At 39.7% G+C, this 26,656-nt stretch overlaps 1 protein-coding gene across 2 annotated transcripts in view; it reads left to right on the top strand.

Moving 5' to 3' along the window:
* The window catches only part of hbp1 (HMG-box transcription factor 1), a 60,101-nt gene that overhangs the window by 6,414 nt on the left and 27,031 nt on the right, over positions 1 to 26,656 (top strand). For both annotated transcript variants that reach the window (XM_070897433.1, XM_070897434.1), the window contains 8 exons: positions 3,036 to 3,228; positions 8,425 to 8,665; positions 14,036 to 14,168; positions 14,509 to 14,620; positions 14,816 to 14,931; positions 21,004 to 21,166; positions 21,288 to 21,432; positions 24,850 to 25,179. In XM_070897433.1, the coding sequence (XP_070753534.1) occupies positions 3,036 to 3,228; positions 8,425 to 8,665; positions 14,036 to 14,168; positions 14,509 to 14,620; positions 14,816 to 14,931; positions 21,004 to 21,166; positions 21,288 to 21,432; positions 24,850 to 25,179 (1,433 nt within the window). The remainder of the gene's footprint in view (positions 1 to 3,035; positions 3,229 to 8,424; positions 8,666 to 14,035; positions 14,169 to 14,508; positions 14,621 to 14,815; positions 14,932 to 21,003; positions 21,167 to 21,287; positions 21,433 to 24,849; positions 25,180 to 26,656) is intronic.

Here is a 26,656-nt window from a genome sequence, read left to right as displayed (position 1 = left end):
AACAACCATCTCCAAAAGCAAACAGCTGTGCTACACTTTTTATCAGCTTGTAAACTTCAATAAATTTTACAGAAATTTTTGTAAATGTATGCCATGAATGCGGGGACTAAAACGATCAGATTTGGACTGCCTTCGATCATGGGCTTCTAATGCATGTTGCAAAATACTCTCCGCTCCTATATTTGTGATGCTTCTTTATAATTTTTATATTTTATAAATGTTTACAAATTTTTATTGACTTTCTGCTGAACTTTTTTACTATTAAAAACAGTATACACTAGCATTTATAATTTTATTAAAATCCAAACTTATTGTTTTAACTTTCTATTTTTTCTCATCAAATTTTATTAAATCATCATTGAAATTCAAAGCTTCATTTTTCAAGGCAACTCTCATAAGATCAACTCCATTTTGCTGGGGGCATGGGATGAAATTAAGATAAATTTGATCTTTTCCTGAGCCCGATTTAGCGTAGCGGCCCCGACCTGCAAGGACCATCAGCAGGTTGGGGGTCTTCAAAGGAGCATACCACTTCAAGATACAGCGCGTGCTGGAGAGCGACGGCTGTGAAGAGGGCGACTGGATTGGACATCACCAAGGTCCAGGTAGCTGATTAGAGCATGGGCAAGTGCAGCAGGAGCGGCGAGGTTGGGGCGCAGGAGCAGCGAGTGATCATGGAGCGACGTGATCGGGACCCGGGAGAGGTGGGTAATAACAGAGAGTGAACAGCATTTGCTGCTCTTATCCTTTTGAAACTGATGGTGACTTCAGGATTTAGAGCAACACATCTGCCAACGGGAACAGTTTCTCTCGATCTACTCTGTCTGGATCCTTCATGATTTTGAACACCACTATCAAAGCTCTGCCCAATCTTCTGTGCTCTAAGGAGAACAACCCCAGTTTCTCCAGTCTATCCATGGATAAAGGATAATAAGAAATCTGAAACTGTCTTTTGGAGAAATTTTATTCTCTCAAAAGTCTTGAGTTTGAAGCCTTGCTTTCCTATTTGCTTGGACAAAGTGCCAGCAAGGTTACCTTCTCCAGTTGAAAAGGACCAAGTTGAAACTGTCTAGCCACACTAAGGTTGTACAGAGCCATGTGATGGGTTTGTATTAATTCTGTCAGGTAATGCATTTGATACGTGGAGAAGCTTTTGAAGAGTGAGAAATGTCTCTTAAGAATTCATCTCCCTCTTATTAGCAAGTGTGATTTATACTGCATTTAAACGACAAGGCTGTTTCATTAATGAGGAAAAACACAGCAGCTGCAAAACATTACAACTGCCAGCAGCTTACCTGGCATCTTCAGTTAGTTCTAACGGTCTTACTTTTTATGCTGTGCTTTGTGAAGTGGTTTTAAAAATGAGTAAAGAAAAATTGTCGTGTCGGAGAGTATAATAGCACTTACGCTAACGTGCTGGGCATATATTTTCAGGTTCTCCCTATGTTTCTTCAGCTTGTTATACCAGAACCAGAATAATCTGTGGTTGGGGAAATGTTGTTCATTTATGCTTTTGCCAGTTTAGCTCCCATTTGTTGCTGCAAGCCTTCATATTCTTTTCTTTTCCCCATATTATGTACTAAGTGTAAACTCCTCGTATAGCTACAAGTTTCATTTTATAGTTCCATCATTGATGAGTTTTCTTTAAAGAAGCTCTCATAACTTGTTTTGGAATGTTTTTAAAATTATTGAATTTCTTATGTATTCTACAGTTCCAGTGATCTGTCCAAGTACGTTTTCTCATCTAATGAAGCATACCATTTATAATGTTTTTCTGTTCTACTGTTTGTTATAGACACACATGTTTAATTTGAATTATTTTGTTGTGTATAATGGAAATATTGAAAATTATAACTGTTGCATAAACCTGAATTAAGTCCAGATAATATTTTCCATACTAAGTGTATTTGTGAAGGACAAAGTAATAAAACAATGCATAATTGTCATCTTTTATATATAAAATGCCTGGTGTTTCCGCACTTCCTACTCACATTTATAAAGGAAACCACTTGGGTCTCCTTACCTAAGAAAATATATACTTGCCTTAGAGGGAGTGCAATAAAGGTGCACTCGACTGATTCCTGGGATGAAGGGATTGTCCAATGAGGAGAGAATGAGAGGTGATCTGATTGAAACATACAAAATTCTTAAGGGGCTTGACAGGGTAGATGCTGGGTGGATATTTCCCCTACCTGGAGAGTCCAGAACTTGGGGTCACTGTCTCAGAATAAGGGGGTTAGCATTTAGGACTAAGATGAGGAGAAATTTCTTCACTGAAAGGCATGTGAATGTTTGGAATTCTCTACCCCAGAGGGCTGTGGATGCTCAGTTGTTGAGTATATTCAAGGCAGAGATGGGCAGATTTTTGGATACTAAGAGAATCAAGGGATATGGGGATAGTGCGGGAAGGTGGAGCTGAGGTTGAAGATCAGCCCATGATCTTACTGAATGGAGGAGCAGGCTTGAAGGGCCCGGATTGTCTACCCCTATTTCTATTTCTTGCGTCCTTCTGTTTTAATTGGGTGTAATTACAGCGTGACAAGTTTACATAAGCAGTTTCTGTTATAGATAAATATGGACATAGGCATGAAAAATTGAGAGAGAAAAATAAATACATAATGTATGACTTTAAAATTGGACAGAATATTTCATCTTGCCCTGGAGCAATTATTCTCTGCCCTGTAATGCTGCTTCACCTGAAGATTGTGCTTGTTTTTGACTCTGTGCAAAACCATGTGAGATCAGCTAGTATATTACAAACAAAAATTATATCTGAAAAATGGTGATAATTGCCATATCCTCTTGATTATGGTCATGATGTCATCAAGTATTTGTCTGTTTAAAATTGTTTCAAAATGTTTGTTTACCAGCTTTGCACTATTTCCCCGGTCCATCATGTGCAAACAAAATCCAATCCTCAAGCTTTGTTCATGATTTTTACATGCGGTTTCCTTTACAAATTTGAGCCCCAAGTATAGTCATTCCAGATAATTCATATGTATTATTCCTAACTTTGATTTTTTTTTGGGTTCCAGTCAACTGAAGTCCAATGGCGTAACATGGTGTGGGATATGAAAACAAAATGTACACCTAACAGAGTGCAGAAAGTACAATTTGTAGTCGACAAGAGCATTTCTGGGATGGATGATTCATTCGAGTTATTAAAGTGTAATGAAGATTTACCTTCATCACCTGGGAATACAAATAATGACCAGACTATGGAATATGGTGAGCCATTTTTAAAATTCTATGTTTTTGATTAACATATGTTAGTACAATGTTTTATAGGATACATTTTCAACAACTGAAAGTTTATTCCAACTTTACATGTGAAAATAAAGTAACATTTAGTAGCTGATGTGATATTGCTGCTTTTATATAAAATCAGTACCTTTAAGATCTTGTGAACTGAGTTTTCTGCTGTGAATTGTATTGAATTATATTTCACAATTGTTTGTATGGTGGAAGTGAGTAGTTCCAACATGAAGTACTCACTTTTTGTCTTTGTACTTAATGTCAAGCTGAGTTCGGTTTCTAGCCTTCACTTGTATAATAATTTTATTTTCTCCCCACCCCTCAAAAATGATCAAATTCCACTGAAGTTATTAGTTTACTGCATTGTTTTCACTTGTTCATTCAGATTGACATACCAGTTGTGAGACTTAAGATTTATACATCACTAAATGTCACTGCATAACTATTAAACACTGAAAAATGGAGAAAGAGCAGGGCAATTTTATTGGATTAGATAGTTCTGTTGGAGGAGCTCACACAAGCACAGTGCCCGAAATGGCTCCATCTACATCAAAAGTTGCATGATTCTGTTAACATACTGCTACTATATGTTGCTACTGGAGTTCCAGCAGACTTAATATGGAAAATTACTTCTGGATTATGTTAAGAGAACTGATTACAATTTAAATCACATTGTCAAAAAAATAGAGAGAGGCATTTTTATTTAATTGACCTGGTTCAATTTCTTTAAATTGAGATTTGGATTCAGGTTTCTGCCTAGTTATTGCCTAGTGAGGGACAGTTTTCTGTTGTCGCTCCTTTCCATTAGAAACTGGATTGAGACTGCCCAAAATCATTTTGATCACACCTTGTAGCCTGCACACTGAGGAGACTTTGGGCCGGATTTTTGAGAAGTTTGCAACCGGGTTTTCACCGCGATTTGACCCTCCGCGGCAAAAACCCAGTCACAGAGCCCGGCTGGGTTCCTCAGGTACCTGTTTGTGGCGGCGATGGGACGTACCACCACGGAAAGGAGCACCGATGTGCAACGACGTGGATTGCGTTTCCGTCATACGTTTGGCACTCTTGCAACCTGTATGCTGTGCTCAGAATACTGATGGGTCAAACCCGTCAGTACAACCCTGCCAGCAGTGGTAAGTATGAAAATCTGCAAAAAAAAAAAGTAAGTTAAAGTTTTTCTAAATTCTTTTTCAGCGATTTGCTAGCTAAAGATTTTGTGAATGTTTCAGGAATGTTTTTTGCAATTTTTTTCCCCCCTTCCCAAAGCGCCTCTCGCAGCGCTCCAGGCCTCTGACTAAATTTCACGAAACTTGCGTTTTTGCGTCACAAAATCCTCACGTAACACCCCCCTTACCGCCCTGGTGCAGACGTAAAACCTGAAAGTTCGGTCTGAAAATGGTAGCGCAGCGAAAAGGATAAGTTTCATGTATCGCCACCGTTTTCACTGAAAAAACCCGAAAGTCGAAAATCCGGCCCTTTCACTCCATCAGTATAAACAGAAAATAATTTAACTGGATAGAGTGATAGAATTGAATTTGGCTTCACTTTAAGTCTTAATTCACATCATTAGGCTGTAGATTTTGGAATCTGTTCTCATGCTTCCTCCTGTATCTTATCACCTTGAAGCCGCCTGGCGCCGTAGTTATTTTTGTAACAGAACCAGGGACTATTTCACTTTGCAAAAGCTCTGCCAGAACTTGAAATTAATACTGATCCACTGATTGAGCATAGTACCTGTTGAACAGCAACAGTAGAATTATCATTGCCTCAATAGAACAATAAATGCATTCCAGTGATAGCATATGCTGTCTTCATTGTTCCTGCATGCAGGAAGGCTTTTCTGCAATTTTAACATACTATTTCCAATAGACATTTGTGTGCAAAGTAATTACATTTTTAATTGATGTTAGATTAGGTGTCTTTAATATTTAAATGTTTTTGCATCTCTTTGAAGATACCCTACACTCAAGGTTATTTTAGTTACAGTCAATCAAAGGAGTAAGACATTTATCAAATATGAACACTGGAGCTCAAACGATGACCTGTTTAACTAGGGATTTGGTTAATGGAATATGTTTAGACTCTGGTCGTTTTCATAGAGAAGATGCCCGTTTGATATTCTCCATCATGGGATCATTCAATGTGTTTCAGAAAGGGGAACAGTAAATGAAAATGTCAAAGTTTTAATCCTTTCTCCCTTTCTATCTTTCTGTTTTTCCTGAGGAGTGGGATATATATTGATTGGCTTTTGGGCTTCGAGTGCCTACAACCTATTTCATTATTGATTGTGAGCAAGCTTCTTCAGGCTGGCAAATAATTCCCAGAATTGCCCAATAAGATCAAAATGAATTACTGGGGAGATTGCAACATTTTATTTGAGATGCATTGTAATGAGTAAGTTACAACTGGTATCCATAATGGATGAATGCTTTTTTAACTATAATGGAACAGTTACTTTGTTGTCTACAGTCACCATATTTTGTTATTTTGGAGCCTTAATATAGAATCCTGTAATGTTCAAGGTGTATAGGTGGAAAAAAAAATCACAATTTTATTGTTTCTCACAAAGACTGCATATTGCTAAAACTTCTTTCAAATGAATGTAAAATGTTTTCACCTTTTGACACATATCTGGCTAAAACGTTATGCCTTTAACAACGTAACCCAGATTAAAATTTGATCAAGTCTTGATTCAAATAATTATCAGTAAACAAAATGACAACAACAGCAACATGCATTTATATAATGCCTCAACGACCATCTGTCCCACCTGTGACAGAGACTGTGGTTCTTGTATTGGACTGTACAGCCACCTGAGAATTCATGTTAAGAGTGGAAGCAAGTCTTCCTCGATTCCGAGGGACTGCCGATGATGATGATAACGTAGTAAAACGTCCAAGGTGCTTCACAGGAGCATTATCAAACAAAATTTAACACTGAGCTTCATAAGAAGGTATTGGGATAGATTGGCTAAAAAGGCAGGTTTTAAGGAGTGTCTTAAAAGGAGGAGAGAGAGGTTTATGGAGGGAATTCCAGAATTTGGGCAAAGGCTGCTGAAGGCATGACCGCCAATGGTGGAGCGATTTAAAATCGAGGATGTGCTAGAGGCCAGAATTGGAGGAGCACAGAGATCACCAAGGTTTATAGGACTAGAGGAGGTTGCAGAGATAGTGAAGGATGAGGCCATGGAGGGATTTGAAAGCACTAAGAATTTTAAAATTGAGGCATTGCTGGACTGGGAGCCAATGTAGGTCAGCGAGCACAGGGGCGCTGGGTGGACTTGATGCGAGTTAGGATACGGGCAGCAGAATTTTGGATGAGCTCAAGTTTATGGAGGCTGGCCGGGAGTGCATTGGAATAGTCAAGTCTAGACATAACAAAAGGCATGAATGAGGGTTTCTGGCGTCAGACGATGTTATGGAGGTGGAAGAAGGAGATCTTGGTGTTGGAATAGATCTGTGGTTGGAAACGCTTCTTGGTCAAATATGACACCAAGGTTGCGAACAGTCTTGTTCAGCCTCAGACAGTTGCCAGGGAGAGGAATGAAGTTAGTGGCTAAGGACCAAAGTTTGTGGTGGGAACCAAAGATATTGGCTTGGGTCTTCCCAATATTTATTTGGAGGAAATTTCAGCTAATCCAGTACTGGATGTCAGACAAGCAGTGTGACAAATTAGATACAGTGGAGTGGTCAAAAAATTATCACGAGTGGCTGATACATAATCATTAAAATAACTTTTCCTGCCCTTTTTTATACACTATGTCACCTATGGATCACTGGATATCCCTATTTTATTCATGGTAAACGCAAGACACTCCTTTGAATTTTATACTTAAAGATCTTGACTCCAATTTAGAAATTGCTTTAACAGATCTCACCAAATGTCAATCCACATCTCTGTTTTCCAAGCATTTCACAATATGCTTTAAGGAGTAACACCTACCTAAAATTATTAGATTTAGTAAATCTCCCTAACTGTTGATATTACTAGCAGGAACCCCACTTAAAGTTCTGCTTTCTGGACTGCCTACCTCTGCTGTTAAGTACAGAAATTTTATATTCCATCGTCTCATTTGCATCCTCTACAAACCACTAGGATAAGCTCAGGTCACGAATGAAAATTATAACATGAACAATATACTTTTACTAAGAAGTTTCTTGATCATAGATCACATCATAGTTTGAATCACAACCATGTGACCCTCCTGTTCATATTAAGGCACTTCTCTTAGAGTAATGTTATTTTCCTTGTTACTAGCTTCAGGCATAGCTCTTTAGATCCACTGTGCCAGAGGTTAAGGGAAATTTGCTCTCTGAATATTTCTATCCAGATTTAAATACCACTCCAAATACTGGAAGGCATTTTTTAATATTGGAGAGATAACTGTACAATTTTTGTACGTCATCAAGGCACATACATTCTCCCTGATGATCTAGGAGCGCCATTTCCACTGATACAAGCGATCTTGAAAAATTAGTAGATGTATAGGTGCAGGGAACCTCCAGATAAATTGGTAAAATCAAACCATGGGCTCAATTCTGCAATTCAAAATCATTGCTACCAATATATTGATAAATTCCTTGGTTGTGGTAGGTGTTGAGTGAACATTATTTGCTTTGTGCAAAGTGTACTTGGAGTTCATCACTGAAAGTCAACTATCATTGAAACTGAAGGATATGTCAGTCTTTATTGCCTCCTTGAGCAAAAGCTTTACGTCCATTGTTTGGCTCCATTTCATCAGTGACAATTATTACTGCATTATGGCACTTCGCACGGACACAAAAATGGCATAATTCTGGGGTCATACCGTATCTGACTCTGGAAATCAGCAATATGAGCTCTCTTTCTGTTCTCTCCACGCTGTCCCACCCCACCCTAATCCAACGGTGATTCCATGCTCTCAGCAGGAAGCCGCACTTGCAGGAAACATGGGTAAGAGAGGTAAGGTTCTAATATTGCAGCTTTATCTCTGCTTCTGTGAATGCAAAATCAAGACATCTTTATCTGCTGGATAATGCATTCATCTGATGGGTAACAATTATTTCAAGATGCCTTTAGAACTCCAATCTCTTAACATTGGACATAACCGAGAAACTTAATTTCTTTTGCAGATCATCGGATCCAGAACAAAAGTGTATTTTGAGTTTCTGAATGTTCCTTGTTTTCTAGATGATCTTCCAGAACTGAGAGCTGTTGAGACAGACAGAGCCATTCCTGCAGCCTTCCAACTTAGCAGTGAAGTGTCTCATCAAGAATACCTGAGGTCTACTCGAACCATGTGTACCTCGCGATCACCTGACAGTGCCTTGCCACCTTTCACCAGTGATTCTGGTGTGAATTGGCTGACTGAACTGGCAAATATAGCCACTAGTCCACAAAGTCCTCTCATGCAGTGCACATTTTACAACAGGTTTGTGTAAATGCCATTTCAGTCGGAGGAACAACTTTGTAATGACTAAAGATGTATGAATATTGCTTTTGAACATAATTGCCAACACTCACTGTTGATGTGCTCAGCATTTGCAATGTCTTAGATTCACACTTTGTCAAATTATTTGTAGCAAAATGTGGACATTGTAAATCCGAAGCAATCATTGCAGTTATTTTATATTTTATATTTTAGTTGCTTTCTTTCTCCATGTCTCCACTGCCCCCATTCCTATAGAGGGCTCTTGACCTATCCTTCTCCATTCCATGCTGATCTTTTTATGAACTGATTTATGAAATGGTTACAGTATGTGAGCATATTAGATGAATTATTTTCTTCAGTTTAGTTTGTAGTACATAAGACAATGCATTGAAAAATCATGATATATTTTATATATTTCTAAAAATGGCTTCAATTTCAAATTTTTTGCTATTTCAAGTCCAGGCCTAATCTGTGCTATTATGTTTTATTCTTTGACTATTCATTTTACTGTATTTACATTTTTATTAACAAGTGTGAGAAAATAGCAAGTTATCAGACTGTCCAGATCCAGATCACAATAATGGGGTTAAGGTTTTTTGCTGGTAGTTGTAAGGGTTTTGTGAAATTGAATTTCAAATGGACATGACCCCAGAGCACTAAACTTTCCACAATTTGGTACAGATTGGGACTTTCACATACAGATCAGAAAGATAACTGGCCTTTGAATGCCCCAAGTAGAAAAAATTACATTTCCTGTCACTGACATCTCTCAGCTTGATGAGTACAAGCGTTCACAAAAAAGACAGTAGGTTTCTCACAATGACAATAAAGATATTCTTTATAAATGTATAGTTTGTTATACATTCAGTGAAAAGTTGGCTACTGTATTAGGGTTCAAACCCAAATGCCCCCTGGCAAGGGTTTATTGACCACAATATGCAGTTTGTAGATCGGGGTTAGTCAAATTCTTACTGCACAGGTAGAGTAAAAGAAAGTCTTGCATTTATTTAGCAACGTTACACATCTCTCAAAAATGTCCCAATGCATTTTACATACAATGAACTATTTTTTGGATTTCAGTAAATGCTGTATGTGGGGGCTTTTGCATGGACTGCTATTTTCAAAACCTGCACAATCCTACACATTATACCCAGGCAGATTATTCAGTGGTTTTTCACACGTGGTATAAACTGGGAGAGCCACAACCCCAAGGCAAGAAATGTATTCCTGTTGGATTAACACATAGAGAGGAAAGACTTCTTTCAGGGTACTCTCCAAATGCATTTGGGTTGCTTCCAATCTCATTTGACAGGGTCCTTAACACAAAAGGCCAAACTGGGTAAATCTGTGGGGTGAATAGTACAGCTTGCAGTGGATTGAGCAAATCATTCAGACTTCCTTGCAGGAGAAATGTGGTGGATTTCCTAAACTTGGAGCATGATTTGTGTCCATGATATCATGAGCCGCTGTCATTTTGGCTATGTATTTGGGTCTCCAGGCTGACTTGTAGATCAGACCGCTTGAAGTGCTGGTTGATTATGTAATCTCTGGCAAAGAGATAGAAGTGATCCGGGAAGTGATGCATTGTTATGGTATAGATAGGGAAATATGACAGCAAAGGTATGAAACCTACAGGAAGCGATGAGGGACATAAGCATCTTGGGAACAGCCAATGAGCATATATGTTTTTAAAAAAAGTACTACCTGTATATTCAAAGGGATTATACTCCACTCTCTCAACAATGGCAACTTCCTCTCCTTTCATTCTCCTATCTCGAGACTTTAATGATGTGGATTGGCTAGGATGCTGCCTACAATTTCACATGGACCAGTGGGATATCGTCACAGACAATTAGGCCGGCGGGTAGGAATTCCAGAAATTTAGAGGAATTGTTGGAATGGGATGTCCAAACAATTGTTAGAGTTCAACATTTGTTATCTGACAGAGAAATAATAGTGTGGTCTTCAGAAATGGCAGAATTCACATTTTTCCAAAATTCTATCCATAATTTCACTTGTTTCAGATATTGCAGTGATTTATCTTCCACCTTGCATTTCTTCTGTTTAAAAAGTATCACTTGGCTGATGTACACAGAGATTGAGCTTTCCGCACAGTGCTGCAGAGTGCCAAAGATTTGAAGTAACAACAGTAATTACTTGTTTCATATAGACACATAACTTTGGTTAAGCCTATTGCCAAACAAAGGTTAACAGATTGGTTGTGCAGTTCATCACCTGTGTTATCCTCTAGCAGGACAGTGCAGTGCAGAACACACCAGGGAAAGTCGGAGCTCGCTCCACTCAAGCTACTTGAATCAGCGTGCAAAGGATTCTGCTTGAGGTTATCCGTAAGGCAGTTTCTGGAGCAATTTTCTTGCTAACTTTCACTGAAGCATTAGTTTTCAGTGCTGAAGACAATATATATGTTTGGGAACGAGCTTCCAGTGTTTTTGCTTCTCTTCGCTCCTGTGCATACCATTATGTGTTGCAGTTTATTGAATGGGAGTCCTCTTTAAATAATGAGGAAGATCATACCGAAAGTAGATAATTTTTTGTTAGTATGAAATAGTGTTTGTGTGAATTATGAAGATATAGTACCCATTGAATATAATATGACCTATTTGTATAAATTGTTCACATCAATTCACAGGTCTGCAATTTGTCTGCTTAAAAATATTGATATGTAACAAATAAGGCAGAAGCCCCTTGTGAGTTATCAACTTTCTAGAGCCACATGAAACATTTTCCTTTTTCTAATGCTGTAAATGTAACAAATTGTATTTTTTTAATGCTTTTAAATGGAATTAATTGACTACAACTCAATATAAATTCTTCTTTACACTAAAATAGCTGCTCACTCATCACCACTGTGATTGGTGACTTACATTGGTTCTCGCCCACCAACGCCTCAAAATTAAAATTCTCATCCTCTTATTCAAATCCCTTCATGGCCTCACACCTCTCTATCTTTGTAATCACCACCAGTCCTACAACCATCCAAGAACTCTGCGTTCCTCCAATTATGGCCTCCTACACATCCCCCACTCACTTCGCTCTACCATTGGTACCCATGCCTTCAGCCGCCTAGGTCCAAAGCTCTGGAATTCACTGCCTGAATCTCTCCAACTCGCTCTCCTTTTAAGACCTTCCTTAAAACTTATCTCTTTGACCAAGCTTTTAGTCATTTAGTACTGTGGAAAAAGCTACTCAATAAAATTGTAGACTTTTTTTGAATGCCAGTTTTACTTGCTAAGAGATAAGTGAGGCTGGGTCACCCTTCTGCTCGACTGCCCCAAGTATCCCTGAGCCACACCATTAAAAACAGTGAGCGCCACAATTTCAGACTGGCCTGACAGCAGATCTTAAGCTGTGCAAAGACTGGTAACCATACCACAGGGTTGGTACGTGCTTCCCCAAGCAGTTACGTGATTTCCTAGAATTGCATAGCTCCAGATAAGCTCTTAGACCAGTTTTAAATTGTGGGTCTCTGTTTCCAACTGAGCCGCTTTGCAATATGTTCAACTCCTCATCCGTTTCCGGTGGAGTCACCCTGGACTGCTTGGGGAGGTTCCTCCGTAATATCAAACCGCTGAGCAGGAGGGGAGACCTAACCTGACCCTGCATGTCTCCCTGAAATAAGAAAATTGATGTTTTTAAAAAAAGAAGTCAACCAAAATTTATTGTACTATAAAATTGGAGAATACTTGGAATAAAAAGTACATACCGCCTTTACATTCCTTCCCTGTTAAAACATTGATTGATTTGAATTACTTCCTGACAAACTCCGTTCCCTAGCCACCGACTCCATCCCTGTTCTACCAGACTGTTCACAACCTTGGTGTCATATTTGACCCTGAAATGAGCTTCCGACCACATATCCGCGGCATAACTAAGACCGCTTATTTCTACCTCCGTAACATTGCCTGTCTCCGCCCTTGCCTCAGCTCATCTGCTGCTGAAACCCTCATCCATGTCTTTGTTACCTCTAGACTTGACTATTCCAGCGCACTCCTGGATGGCCTCACATATGCTATCCTACGTAAACTTGATGATCCACAACCCGGCTGCCCATATCCTAACTCGCACCAAGTCCCGCTCACCCATCACCACTGTGCTCACTGACCTCCATTGGCTCCCGGTTAAGCAACGTCTCGATTTCAGAATTCTCATCCTTGTTTTCAAATCCCTCCATGGCCTCGCCCCTCTCTAGCTCTGTAATCTCCTTCAGCAGCCCCCCCCAACCCAGAAATTGTTGCGCTACTCAAATTATGCCCTCTTGAGCATCCCTGATAATCTCTCAACCATCGGTGGCTGTGCCTTCTGCTGCCTGGGCCCTAAGCTCTGGAACTCCCTCTAAACCTCTCCGCCTATCTATCTTTTTTTAAGACGCTCCTTAAAACCTACCTCTTTGACCAAGCTTTTGGCCATCTGCCGTAATTTCCTCTTGTGTGACTCTGTGTCTAAGTTTTGTCTTATAACACTCCTGTGAAGCGTCTTGTGACGATTTACTATGTTAAAGACACGATGGGCTAGGTTTTGGCCGACTTTGCGACCAGGTTTTCGCTGATATTTGACCTTCCGTGGCGAAAACCCGGTCGGCGGGATCATCGGACACCTTTTTGTGGCGGCACTTCCACGTACCACTGCGCCGACGTGAAACGACATGCAACGCCGCATATTGCATTACCGTCATACTTTTGGCACTCTCCGCCACGCCCAGAATACCGACAGGTCAAACCTGCTGGTGCAGCCCTGCCAGCAGCGGTACGTACGAAGGAAGACCTGCAAAAAAGATGTTAAAGTTTTTATTTTTTAATTCTTTTTCAGCGATTTAGTAGGTAAGGGTTTTGTGAATGTTTCTTGCAATTTTTTTTGTTTTGCCCCCCCTCCCAAGGCGCCTCTCGCAGCGCTACCAGCCTTGGGCTATGTTGCCAAAACTCGCGGTCTGCACCGCTAATCCTCGTGCAATGCCAACTTTACCAACGTAAAGGCCGAAAATTAAGCCTAAGAACAGTAGCGCAGTGAAAACGGTAATTTTGGTGTAAAATTACTGTTCTCGCCGAAAACCGAAAATCCATCCCTAGATAAATACTACTTGTTATTGATGTTGATGTAAAAAATATATAATTCTAAAAATATTACTTTCTTTTAATATAAAAAGAATCATTGAACTCTGATGAAAACTGTTATACCAGATTTATTTTTCCTTCCACTCGGGTAGCTTCAGTTTTAGGGAGGAGCCACCCATGTCCCAGAGTGGCTCCATTCATTTTAGACCAACACAGTCTCTACTGTATTTGCCCAAGAAAGTAAGCCACCCTGTATATTTAATTTTTGTTATATTGTTACATTTACATTTTGTTTCTTCAGATCTCCAGTGCATATAGTGGCCACAAGTAAAAGTTTACATTCCTATGCTCGTCCTCCTCCAACCCTCTCCGAAAGTGAAACTAGCCTCTCCACAAGTCATTGGGAAGAACAGACCACTATAAAGCGAGAAAGGGTATGTTTATTTAACATAATCAGACTTAATTTGTAAATGTGTATTTTTATTGCTTTGCCTGTGTAGAAGAAAGAAGTAGTAGTATTGATGATGTAAACTTTTCATTATTCATGCTGATTATCAACTCTGTGTTCATTTATAATTCTTGAAAGGCATATACATTGTCTGGGATAGCTTTCTCATTTGAACTGAGAATTGACTTTAATATACCCTAAAAATCAGTTGGAAGGGAAAGTGCCATGATATCAATGCAGGGTATATACTTATTTCCCCTGTTGATTGTTAAGTTCACTTGTGGCGCAAGTGAAAGAATAATAATTTCTACTTTATTTTACAATAGGTAAGTAGTGAATCAGAGTCAGACATCTTCTGTTTGTCATCCCTGTCAGATGATGATGAACTTGGCTGGTCCCACTCATGGCCACAAACTGCATGGAACTGCTTCATGAAAGGTAAGGCTATGCAGTGCTTTATTAAAGTTAAAACTTTTGTGGTTATTTATAGGGATAGTGATGTAACCAGTGTTGGACATGAGAATGAGATATAATTTTAGCAGCTACAGTTTTCTTTGTATATTAGATATAATATGTATAGTGCACATTCTAGATTTTCTATTGTGTGTCAACAACTGTTATTTGCTGTTACAGGGACACGTCTGCGCTTCCAGAAGGGTGATTATAGAGACTGGCAGGATGTTGAAGAATTTGCAAAACGGGAAATTAAGACTGAGGATGAAAAAGCCTTGAAAAGCCATGCACAAAAGGTGGTAATTTTCTACTTGTTTTGTCTTAAATTTTAGAATAATTTCTAGACTAGATTTACAGCATCACAGTGTATACCATTAGTGAAAAATGTGTGAATAATTTATTAATGTTGGACTGAAGAATAATTCAAGCATTGATATTTTATTTTAATGGACATCAATATCTCAGAACGAAAGTGTCTGTGAAAGTATATATCCTCATGTAGTGATTGACTTCTATTAGGAAACTGGTAACTCTCAATTGCTGCTCAGCTATATTCCTAGTTTTAGTTCTTTAGTAATGGAAATAAATTGTGTGTACTGCACCAAGGTATGTACTGTTTTCTGTTCTATATTGATAGAAAAAGCAATATGTGCTTGATGTTCTAGTAACATCGCTGCTCTGGCAGATATTCAGGCATTGTACGATTTCTGTTTGTGCTTTCATTTTTAGTTAAAAAGCTGATTCATGTAATGTGCATAAGAGCTTAGCCTTTGAGACCACTTTACATAAAACTCTCGATAGCATGCAGAAATCAAGCGCAGGCAGCGGAAAGAGCCTGCGGCAAACCAGTCCCACCCACCCTTTCCCTCAACAACTATCTGTCCCACCTGTGGTTCTCTTATTGGACTGTTCAGCCACCTATGGACTCATTCTTAGAGTGGAAGCAAGTCTTCCTCGATTCCGAGGGACTGCCTATGATGATGATGACATAAGGCTCAAACTCCATAGGGAACCAAAGCTCAGAATTTTAAACTGATTGCATTTCAAGGCAAGGAGAACAAATTTAAGTATGGCATATTACACTTGCCTAAATATGTAACTTTTCAACAGTGGAATTATAGTTACCAAATCATTACAGTTAAATTTCTGATTTCTAGCCTCCGACATGAGTATGATTGCCATTGATGATTGGGTGGAAGCACGGACTATTTTACACTTGATTTTCCAGTCTGAGAAATGAGATTCTTGAGAGTAAAATGCATTTCTTAAAATATTTCCATTAAATCCTGTGTTCTAGGAGTTGAATGCTAGGGTTTTTAGTGCATTCATGAAAAACCTGTCCCCCTCACTACAGAAGCAAGAATTGTTATTCTGATTGACTTGAAAGAAAAACTGAAGCTGAAGTATAAAGTCCTGACCATTTAGTTTGCTTACAAGTTTACATTTTCTATGTAAAAAAAAAAGTCCTTCGTTACAGGACTATCACTGTATACTAGAGGATTAACCACCAACATCCAATGGTTATGGTGGGAAATTTCTGACATCAACTCTGTCGATTTAAAAACTGCAGCCTTGGGTATATATGCTTGTTTTGATTCAGAGAAGATATTAGTAACAATTATTACCGAGTGTGAATTTAAAAACTATGGGCTGGATTTTGGCTTTTCTGGGTGGGAAAGTTACTGGCCGGGAATAGTCTGCACTTTGGTAAGGAATTTTCGCCATCTGGGCCTTGCGTCAGGAGACGCAGAGCGAAGGGAGGCGTTGCACATTTTTTGAGGTGCAAAAATCGGAAACTCGCGAACTAAAGTGCTGGGCCATGTGCGCTCCGAGAGAGGGTGGGGGAAGAAATCTTAAAAAAAAATATTCCCAAAACATTGCCCATGCCACAACACAAATCGCTGAAAAAATTAAAAGAACCAACACATGCACTTACCTTCTGAGTACTTTACTTTCCTCACCACCGCCGGCATGGCTGGACCGCAGTGATTTTCCAGGTGGTCATTGCAGGCATACTTCCGGGCGGAGGATTGGGCAAGTGGCCAAACTACTGCCAATGTTGCAACGAGAGGCGTTGCACACCCGGCACAGCTCTTCCTGGCGGTGCTGCTGCACGCTGCCACAAAAACGGACTAGAGGATCGCGAAAGGGCGCTAGAGACCTGAACGCTGCCTTTCACTCGGCTCCGGGGCGAAACCTGAAGCTCAAAGGACTGGAAAATCCAGCCCTAAGGCTTCTGATGCTAAAATAGGGTTCTTCCACTTCCACCTCCAATCCTCTTCTTCTTGTCGTGGATGTTTTAAAGGGTCCTGTGGAGAGTAGTAGAAAAGTGCTTGCCTTTTAAAGGAGAGCAGGAAGTTTGGAATCTCTCCAAAACCCGTTCCTGAAACCGAAGGACGTTGCATGCAATTCTGCTTCTTCGCTGTCCATGACCACTTGATATTTAGGCTGAAAGCACCATATTGTGGTTCTGACACCAATTGTCAATTTGACACAGATCCTAGAAGTGATTGAGCATGCCATTTTTAATAAATTTGGATCTAGACCATCTCCAATTTGTATTGAAAAAAGGCTTCAAAGTTCTCTGTTGCCCCTAATTGGCAGGCTCTGAAGGACTCCAGAAGTCTTGGTTCCTGTTGCTCTGCATACACATGAACCATGATTAAAAAATAAAATGGTTCAGTATACCTTCTAGAATGTTAATTTCTAGGTTCACTAGGACAGGAAAGAGGGATGATTTATTGACACTTCACAACATCGATGTACTCGAGAAATCAATGCACTAATTGACTTCAGGCGTATCACTTTAGGTATAAATATAAGAAAGCAAGCCAGTCTGACCTCTAATTGACATGAACATCGACAGAAGAATGATTAGACTTTCGTTGCATCAGGAGAGCATAGCAATTACACCATGTGACCTTAAAGGAACAATGGCCCTGAAATTTCAGCCTCACCATGTCCGTATGGACCCGGGAAGGCATCGGAAAAGCTGGTTTTCTGTATGCAATGTGCATGCGCTGAAAACCAAGTTTCTGGCTTGACAGAGAGCCGTATCTCAGGGAGAAGGACATTCCCACGGCAGAGATTGGGCTATTTGCCCATCTCTTCCCTGCGAATGTCCTTAAAACACTTGTGCCTGGTAAAAGCAGGTGCATAGCCTACTTTTACCAGCATAAGAGTGTAAAAACATATCAAACATATTAAAATAACATTTTAAAATACATATTTATGTTAAAAACTCTGCCCACTCAGGTAATTTTATTTTAACGTTTTAAAAAAAAAATCAGCAAATACTTTTTTTTCAAAAACATTTCTATCAACTTTAATTTCTATAATGTATTTATGTGAGGTGTTTTTTAATGTTTTATGTAGTTTTTTGAGTGTTTGGGGGTGTTTCTCATTCATAGTAATAAGAGTTTCGGACTTACGGAACTCCTATTACTATGAATGAGAAAATACTTTACCGTGATTGGGTGTCCAGGCTTACATGACTCCTACGGATGTCCCAATGTGAACGCGCTCCGTTGCGCAAGAAGAGGAGGCCTGGGATTTCTGGTGAGCGTTCAACCAAAAGGTAAGTGTGCATCTTTTTTCCTATTTTTAGTCAAATGCCCACTGGAAGAAGAAACTGGGATTTCTGCACCATTAAGTTACCCACAGCTGCACTTTAGCATTGTGCATTCGGTTTTATAATGATGAAGCGTTATAAAACCTATCGTCCACACCTGATGTGAACAGTACCATGGGTGATCTGCTCATTTTTATTGGCTGTTATACTGCATACTGCAGCACAACAGTAAAACTGCCAGCATAACATACCTATTACAATCCTGATAAGAAGTGAACTTATTTATTTAAATATTTTTGCCGTTGTCAAATAAATGTGAAAATATATATTAAATACATGTTGTAAACTGGTCAGCCTCATATGGTGGTTGGATAGTATGGAGAAAGATGATCCAAAGTAACTTAACAACTTTATCTTCAGTACCCTCCATTTTCTCAAGGTAACAAACTAGGCCAAACTGCTGCCTTAAAACGGATTTTTGTCTTCCACACCTTCAGTAACTCCATGACTGAAACATAACTCATTCACGTCAGTTTATTACTCCTTCAGGTATTCACAGGCCAAGTTACGTGCATTTTATTTTCAAATGGACCAAAAATGTTCTATCTCTCTGACCAGTTTCCACCTGAGTGGGGGAAAAAAGGTCTTTGGGTGGAAGTTAAAAATAAAACAATCCAACTATTATTTAAAAAATAACTAAATAAAAATGCACATTGACATAGAGCAAGCTGTTTGATGCAGTTCTTTGAAGAACACACAGAGTGAACCTGAGGGAGGGGACAGGAAGAGGTTTAAATGTAGGGCAGGTATTGCTGGAGACTTTGCGGAGAGACTGCGCATGTTCCAACATGGAATGCTCTTTTTTTTGTGTGCATCTCTGTCAAAATAAGCCTGATCATGGAAATTACCAAGACAGTGCATTGATTGGCGCATGTCTACAAATCAGAGCATAGCACAGAGTGGTAAACTGAGTCACAAACCAAGACTAGACATTTTTGCTCAACATTTCTTTTATGAAAATAAAATGACCTATTGAAAAATCAGACGGCCAAAAAGCATGGTACTCCTATCATGCATTGAGTTTTATTTGCTTAATAATCTTCCACGTTTTAAGAAACCAGAGATTACTTTAATAATGTAAAATCTGTAAACCTACAAGGAATGAAAAACAATTATGGCTCTTTTTAAGTTACCACTCTTGTAGCATTGTGTGTATACCAAATTACATTTTCATAATTTTTCTCGGACATATTTTGTAACTTATATTTCTGGTTTAATAAACATTTTGTAAAGATCTAACCTCATCAACCAAATAATTTCTTTGGGCTTCTGCAATATTTCATTGAGTATATGCACCACGGGGCGAAATTTGGCCAGGAGTTGCTCCGTCATTTTTAGAGCAACTTGATTTTTCTGGAGTATCTTAAAAATCCCCATTCTGCACATTTAATTTGCGCCAATGTAAGTGAGTTAGTTAGGATTATTTTTAGTTTAGTTTTTTTTTCAAAAGAGGGCGTTATCAGCCACGCCTGTTTTGGCATTTAAGTCAGTTTGGACAGCTAATAGTTGCTCCAAACTAACTTAGGCCAGCCTATGTGGCCACTTGTGGCTGCACAGAAAACCCTTGCGGAGAGTTAAGAAATCAGCGCAGGTAGCCTCCAAATGACAGTGTTATGATAGGAATGTAGTTTTTTTTTAAATCCAAGCAGCCAGACTGGACAGGGTGTTGGTGCGATCAGCCTGATTAAACTGAGTATGGGGTTTTTACAAGAATAAAAATAATCGTGTAATGAAGGCTGAAGTATAGGGATCACTTAAGCAAGGGGAGGGTTTTCTTTGTAAATAATAGATCAAGAGCACCAACGCTCTTGCCTGATGGATTCGTGTGCGGCATCACACCACATTGGATTTTGACTTCTGCAGCACCAAAGAATTGCCCTGACTAGGTTTAGAAATTTAAAACGTTAGACTTAACAAAAAAAGCATGACAAAATATAAACTTAAATTTTGGTGTTTAGTATTGCGTAGTATGACTCTGATAATTAATAATATTTTAGAATTCTATGCAGTAGTGGGTGAGATGTAAGATACTGCAGATAGGGAATTTTTAGTAAAGATAGCTAGATATTAAAGTACTGGAAAATCTTTGAAGATTCTCCACCCCCTCCCTCCCCCCCCCCCCCCCCCCCGCCGATCAAAACTCTTTCCTCCCTGATTAAAACTCTTCAGCCCGGGATAGGGGCAGGATGCATTGGGTGCCACGCTGCAGGCATCATCATTTTCATGGGAGGAGCTACTGCGCATGCGCGAAAGACAGCTGCCTGCATTGTTTCCGCCGCAGGGCTGTAGCTCCGCCCCCCACTCCACGAGAAATGCCGCACCAGGACCCGGGACACACAGCAGAGTGGCCAGAATTGTTAGTAAGTTTTTTGGCGCCGTTTTCAGCACACAAAGTCGGTGCGTCTCGGGAGAGTGCGCTGGAAAAAAGGGGTTGGGGAAATTTGGGCCCGTAGTGTTGAGCCATGTAAGCCAAGAAGGTCCCAGATCTGATTCCTGCTCTGCAGCATTCAACTGATATTCCTTACAGTTGAGTAGCTTAACAACACTTTCTGCCTCGGCTCACACATGAAGAATGGCTATTTGGCTGCGGTGCCCATGGAATCATATTAAATCATGAATGAGTATTCTCTCAGAGGGGAGAGTATTCAGGAGTGGGAAATGTTTCTTTACTGAACTGTGGTCATATTTTCCCTCTGTTTTGTGTAGGCTAAATATGATAGTTTGTTTTGTTCCACAGAAAAATAGATATGGATCTGAAGGGTTAAAGTTGGTGGCACATGCAGAAACAGTTTCCTTTGGACGTTCAGTACTGAAATTAACCTTTGACCCAGGCAAGTCGCAAGTTGGCAAATTGACCGTAGAGTGTAGATTGGATCATCCCTTCTATGTGAAAAATAAAGGTCAGAAATATACCATCAGTATTGTAATTATTTTATTTACTCATTGCCAACAGTCTAATATAGATTAATCACTTTTCTGCCAAAATGTGCAATACTTTTTTTTTTCTTTAAATAAATGCAGGATGGTCTTCCTTTTACCCCAGCTTAACAGTGGTTCATCATGGAATTCCGTGTTGTGAAATGGAAGTTGGAGATGTCTGTCTACCTCCCGGGCATCCAGATGCCAACAACTTTGATGATTCAGGAGTTTTTGACACATTTAGGAGGTGGAGAAGTATATTTGATTCGATGTTTTTATTTACGAATGGTAATGTTTCTAGCTTTAATATAATCCTGAAATCTTAGGAAAAGAATCACTTGCATTAGAAATCATTTTTGTAATTCTAATTGCCTAATGTATCTGTGTGGTCACATGAATGTTGTATATCATGTAAATATATTAAATTATAGAATTGCATATTAAGTATGTATAATGAATATATTAAAAATGGGGACAGTTCTATAATGATCACTGAGACTGATTTCAAGTAATATTTAATTCTGAATCATTTGTTTTATTAGGACCAGGTAGTCATCATGTACAGCTAGAATTCCACTTCTGCTGGAATTTCAAAGTTTCCATAAAGTATAATGTTGCTCTTTGATAATAGAAAATTCAGAAAGCTAAAATCTGTGTCTTGATCTTCAGTGTTAGATGTTCTTGGATTAGTTTTATCAGTTCAGAGATTACTTACTGTAATTTGTGATTTATCGTCACCGATTAACCTAGAAAATGTCATGATTATTTAGTTATAGAACTGCAGACTTATTTTATATCGGTGTATAAAGCTGGTAATGCAGCACATTGGTGGTGCAGTGTGCTGTGCCACAGAATGGTAGGATGCAGGTTTGTACCAAATGTTTTGCCCATGTACTAAGTTCTTGATCTTGGCACGTGTAATGAGAGAATTGCAAAGCAGAGAGTCGGCAATTCCTCAAAGAAGAGGAGGGAAAATCAACAGGCAATTAACTTAAAGCTATTCTTACACTTTTCAACAGTTGCATCATGGGGAATACTTAACAGAAGCCTTGCATCAGATTATCTGCTTCTCCTCTCTGAGAAATTTTGGGAAAGCCTAAGGAAAGGAGAAGATAGGAATCCTTTTTAAAAACAGAATTAGTAAAATAAAATGAACAGCTATGAGAAATGGAAACATCAACCATATTCCTCTGCATTACGTGCGAAGATAAATTTTTACAAGTCTCAGTACAACATACAAATGTATCCTTATGTGTATGTGATCGCCCAAAGCTATTTGCATTGTTTAATTTCCACATCTACCAACCATAAGAATCTTCAGAATTGGACGCTAGATTGTGTTTAAAAATTCAAGAGCCAAACTATCGGCATCTTTGTTTTTGGAGTAATAGTATCATCTCTCGATTAAGATTCCTCTAAAAATTGAGTTTTATTTGCCCCTGTGTATTTCTTCTCTCTTTTATCGTTGCCATTTTGGTAAAACCCTGTAAACCTTGTTGACGTATATATACATATGAGGGTTACAGTTTAGTGCAAGGCACAATTGTCATGAAAAATCATGCCTCTCTCTTGCATCTTTCTTCTGGCGCTTCCTTTGTTGACTGTCTCATCAGCTTTTGTCTGTTCGGAGAAAATGTATTGGCAGTATGCAGGCAAAGAAATAGAGTTGGTTGGAGCATAGAGGTTGAGGAGCTGGGTGATGCAAAACTGGCAGGAGGGTATAATTATAATGTGACAAGTTTACACAAGCAGTTTTCATAGTAAATATGGACATAGGAATTCATAATGGGGCAAATATTCCTTTTTGCATGTGTGTAGACCTGCTACCCCCTCCTCTTACTGTTCCAAGTATGCCCGCATGACCCTGCTCATAGCACTGTATAAATGGTGCCAGCACTATGCTGGCAGTAAAGGTACAACTAAATTATATGTTTGTTAAACTCTATTGCACTAGCTGTAGCTTAGTTGACAGCCCAGAAAATTCCCTTGATTGAATTATTGCTATTTATTAAAAAAAAAGAAATGAAGGAAAGGAAAACAGAGATGTTAAAATTAATCATTATTCTTTGTAAGAATTTCTTTAAAGGTAAGACTTTTTAAAGTTTATTTCATGTTCAATGTAACAGTTTTGGCACTAAAGGGTGTTTATCACAACTTGTTAGACCAACATAAAATAACATTCCATTTGAGTTTCTCTGCTGATAATGGCAGTTATTCTGGAAACAACTGCACATAAGGCAAATCTATACTTTCATACATTTGTTTAATTCCCTTTGATTTTATGTTTCTTTGCCCTCTTCCAGCCTCCCATAATTTAATGCTTGATTCTTTAGCTGAGAGAACGAGCAGGTTATGTACTTTCAGGCAGTGCCGTGCAGCTGCCAGGAGGTGCACAAGAGGGCAACTTGATTATAGGGCAGGTGCACAGATGCAAGATTTCTAATAAGATGTATAGAAAATCTGATTGCAATTTGGGAAGTAAAGAATTAGGCCCCTATTTTGCCCAGCGCTAGGCGCCGAATCGGCACTCAGTGATTTTTCTGGCACTGAAGGTTAGTTAATAGTTTCCCCAATGTTGGGGCGCTGGCGCCGACGACCAGCATCAGAATGCTGATGTATGTTAAAAAGCAGTTTACGTGCCCTTTCTGGCCGTAAGGCCAACTTTCCCCAATAACGATTTTAAAAGAAAAATCAGTCACCATCAACGCCGTAGGAAAAAGCCTTACCTACACCTAAAGAAATCGGCGTTGGCCCATTCCTATCCCCGACCAAAGAGCCTCCCTGGCTATTGTCTATCAACTTAATGCAGCACCTTATCAAATTCCTCGCTACCTTTAGTAGCCATGCCATTGTCACACAATTATCACGCTAAAAACCATGTATATAGATTTGGTTTTTTACACTTTGCAGTTTCAATGATTTGTAATGAATTAATTAATTTGCTCACCTCCCGATGGGAGAAACCAGTCAGTGTCAGTGCGTAAAATGGGTTTACTTCCTCATAGCTGCAAGTCCTCCAGGCCGAAGGTTTATTTTTCTTTCTGCGCACGTGCAATGAGTTTTTTTTTCTTTCAGCGCATGTGCAGTGCATTTTAGGACTTGGTAGCGCTGCCGCGACAGTCAGGTTTCCTTTGCCGGAAACTAATGATTTTTTTTTTCCCGGCGCTGACAGTGCTCCAAGAAACATGCGTACAGGTAAGTGTACGCCATTTTTGATTGGGGAAAATTGGGGCCTTAGAGTTGGTTGGAACAGGAGAGTTTGTCTGCAATGCAGGCTGAGGAGCTAGGAATGCAAAACTGAGGCGCTACAGCACCATCACTGGTGAGAAGGTGTAGTTCCAGCATGACAAGCTTACATGGGCAGTTCCATTATTAAGGTGGACATAGGAATTTATAATGGAGAGAAATTAACATAAAGGTGAAAAAATTGTTACACCAATGAAGAAAGATTTTATTGAAAGGAAGTACTCACAGGTACAAGATTTTTAACATAGATATGCAGTTATTCAAGCCAATTCAGCCTATGCATGACAATCCAGCCGCAAATTCCCTCCTAGATACCTATTTTTCCAGCCAAATATTCTACTTTAATACAGCTAAGTTATCTGGGAAATAATTGATTTTGAATTTAGTAAAAATGTTACTACTTTGCACTCTGTTACAGCTATGATTTTACACCACTGGATTCCTCTGCTGTTTATGTACTGAGCAGTATGGCTCGCCAGCGTCGTGCTTCCCAGACAAGTGGAAGTACCAGAAGTCCAGACTGTGTGAAATCAGAATGGATCACGGGCTCTGTACCTTCTGGATCACCACACCTGCCTTGTAATTCTTATAATAAATCCAGTAAAAGTCTAACCTCAGGGACGACAAGCACGTTGAGCACCACTTCTCCGACAATTATCAAATGCAAGAGACCAATGAATGCCTTCATGCTCTTTGCCAAAAAGTATAGGGTTGAATACACTCAGCTGTACCCAGGAAAGGATAACAGGTTGGTAATAAATAGATTTTAATTATAAAACTCGTAGATTTTATAATATAAAGTAAAATAGTCTCATTAGCAATTATGTTGCATAAATTATTTGTCAAATCTCTACAAATGTCAGCTTATTCTTTTTAGTATCCAAATACATTCTTGCTATAGCAATCTCTTTCCGTGTGTGTGTGTGTGTGTGTGTGTGGCGGGGGAGGGGAGTGAGGGAGAGAGGATTGCTGTAGCTTTTCCAGTCAGAATTATACTTCTAAGTAGCTTTCTAAACTATTTTTGAGATACCACAATTGCAGAAGAATTGGTCAAAAAGGCTAAAGTATTATAGAGGATTGTATTTTCTATTTTTGACTGCATTCCTGGTTGTCTTTGATGGGGGGGGGGGGGGCGGGGCGGGGGGAAGGGGCTGTGTCTCTGTCTTCTTCCTTTCTTTGTGTCTTTCTACATCCTCTTCTACCTCTTTTTCTGTCATTTCCTCTCCTTTCAAAACATGAGATTCCTATCTGTATCAAGTTTTTTCTAAGGGCTTGGCGAGGATGACTGCTGATCGGGAAACATTCCTGCAGCATTAGATTGCACCAGGAGCCATGTAGTTCAGTATTATCATCCTTGTCAATCAACCATCATATATACACCAAGATGTTGGGCTCTTTTAGGATCGGGTAATCTACAAAGTGGCTTTCAAGTCCACAGAGTTTACATCCTCAGTGCTGAGATCTATGAAGAGTTGCTGTCTTCTGATCTTGTGCATTATCCAATTCTGTTCCATTGATTTTCAGTGTTAAAGCTTTGGCATTGAAGTGACATCTAAGTGATTTGCACCAATGCTTCTCAAAATGGTGAATGCTCCTATTTCAACCCTGTTCAGAAGAGGTATTACTTGGTATTACTTGGTATTACCTTAAATGTGTTGGATAATTACACTTTGATTGTATTGCTTGGATCCGGAGAAGGGCTCTCAGCGCACAAGTTCCATGACTTGTTGCCTGGACTTGAGTGAACTAAATTACAAGAACCTGGTAACCTCTGCCCACTTGTATATCCCTGCCCTAATGTTTACTGGCTCAACTATTTACATTACAGCCTGTTCCATATAATGGGCCGAAGTTTCGGGCCACGCCTAAAACGGCGCAGCCCAGACCTGGACGCCCATTTTCGCGCCACAAAGCGCGCCTAAAAAAAACTTACCTATTCTCCGGCTCCCTGCAGGCCCTCTGGAGCTGGGCGCGGCGCAGCAGGAGCTGTGGGGGCGGAGCCAGGTCCCTGCGCTGAAAGCGCGCATGTGCAGTAGCTCCAGGCGCCCAAAACTGTGGGAGGGACCTGAAGCACGCAGCCCCTAGCCCTGGCCGAATGGCCTCACTGGGGCTGCGTGGATAAGGCTGCTCCCACCCGACCCGACACCCGACCCCCCCCCCCGCGACTCGACCTCCGCTTCCCCCCCCCCCAGGACCGCGATTCTCTCTTCTACCCCCTCCGCAAC

This window comes from Pristiophorus japonicus, chromosome 13 (genome assembly GCF_044704955.1).
Source record: "Pristiophorus japonicus isolate sPriJap1 chromosome 13, sPriJap1.hap1, whole genome shotgun sequence".
Lineage (NCBI taxonomy): Eukaryota > Metazoa > Chordata > Chondrichthyes > Pristiophoridae > Pristiophorus > Pristiophorus japonicus.
This window is presented reverse-complemented; position numbering and strand designations above follow the sequence as displayed.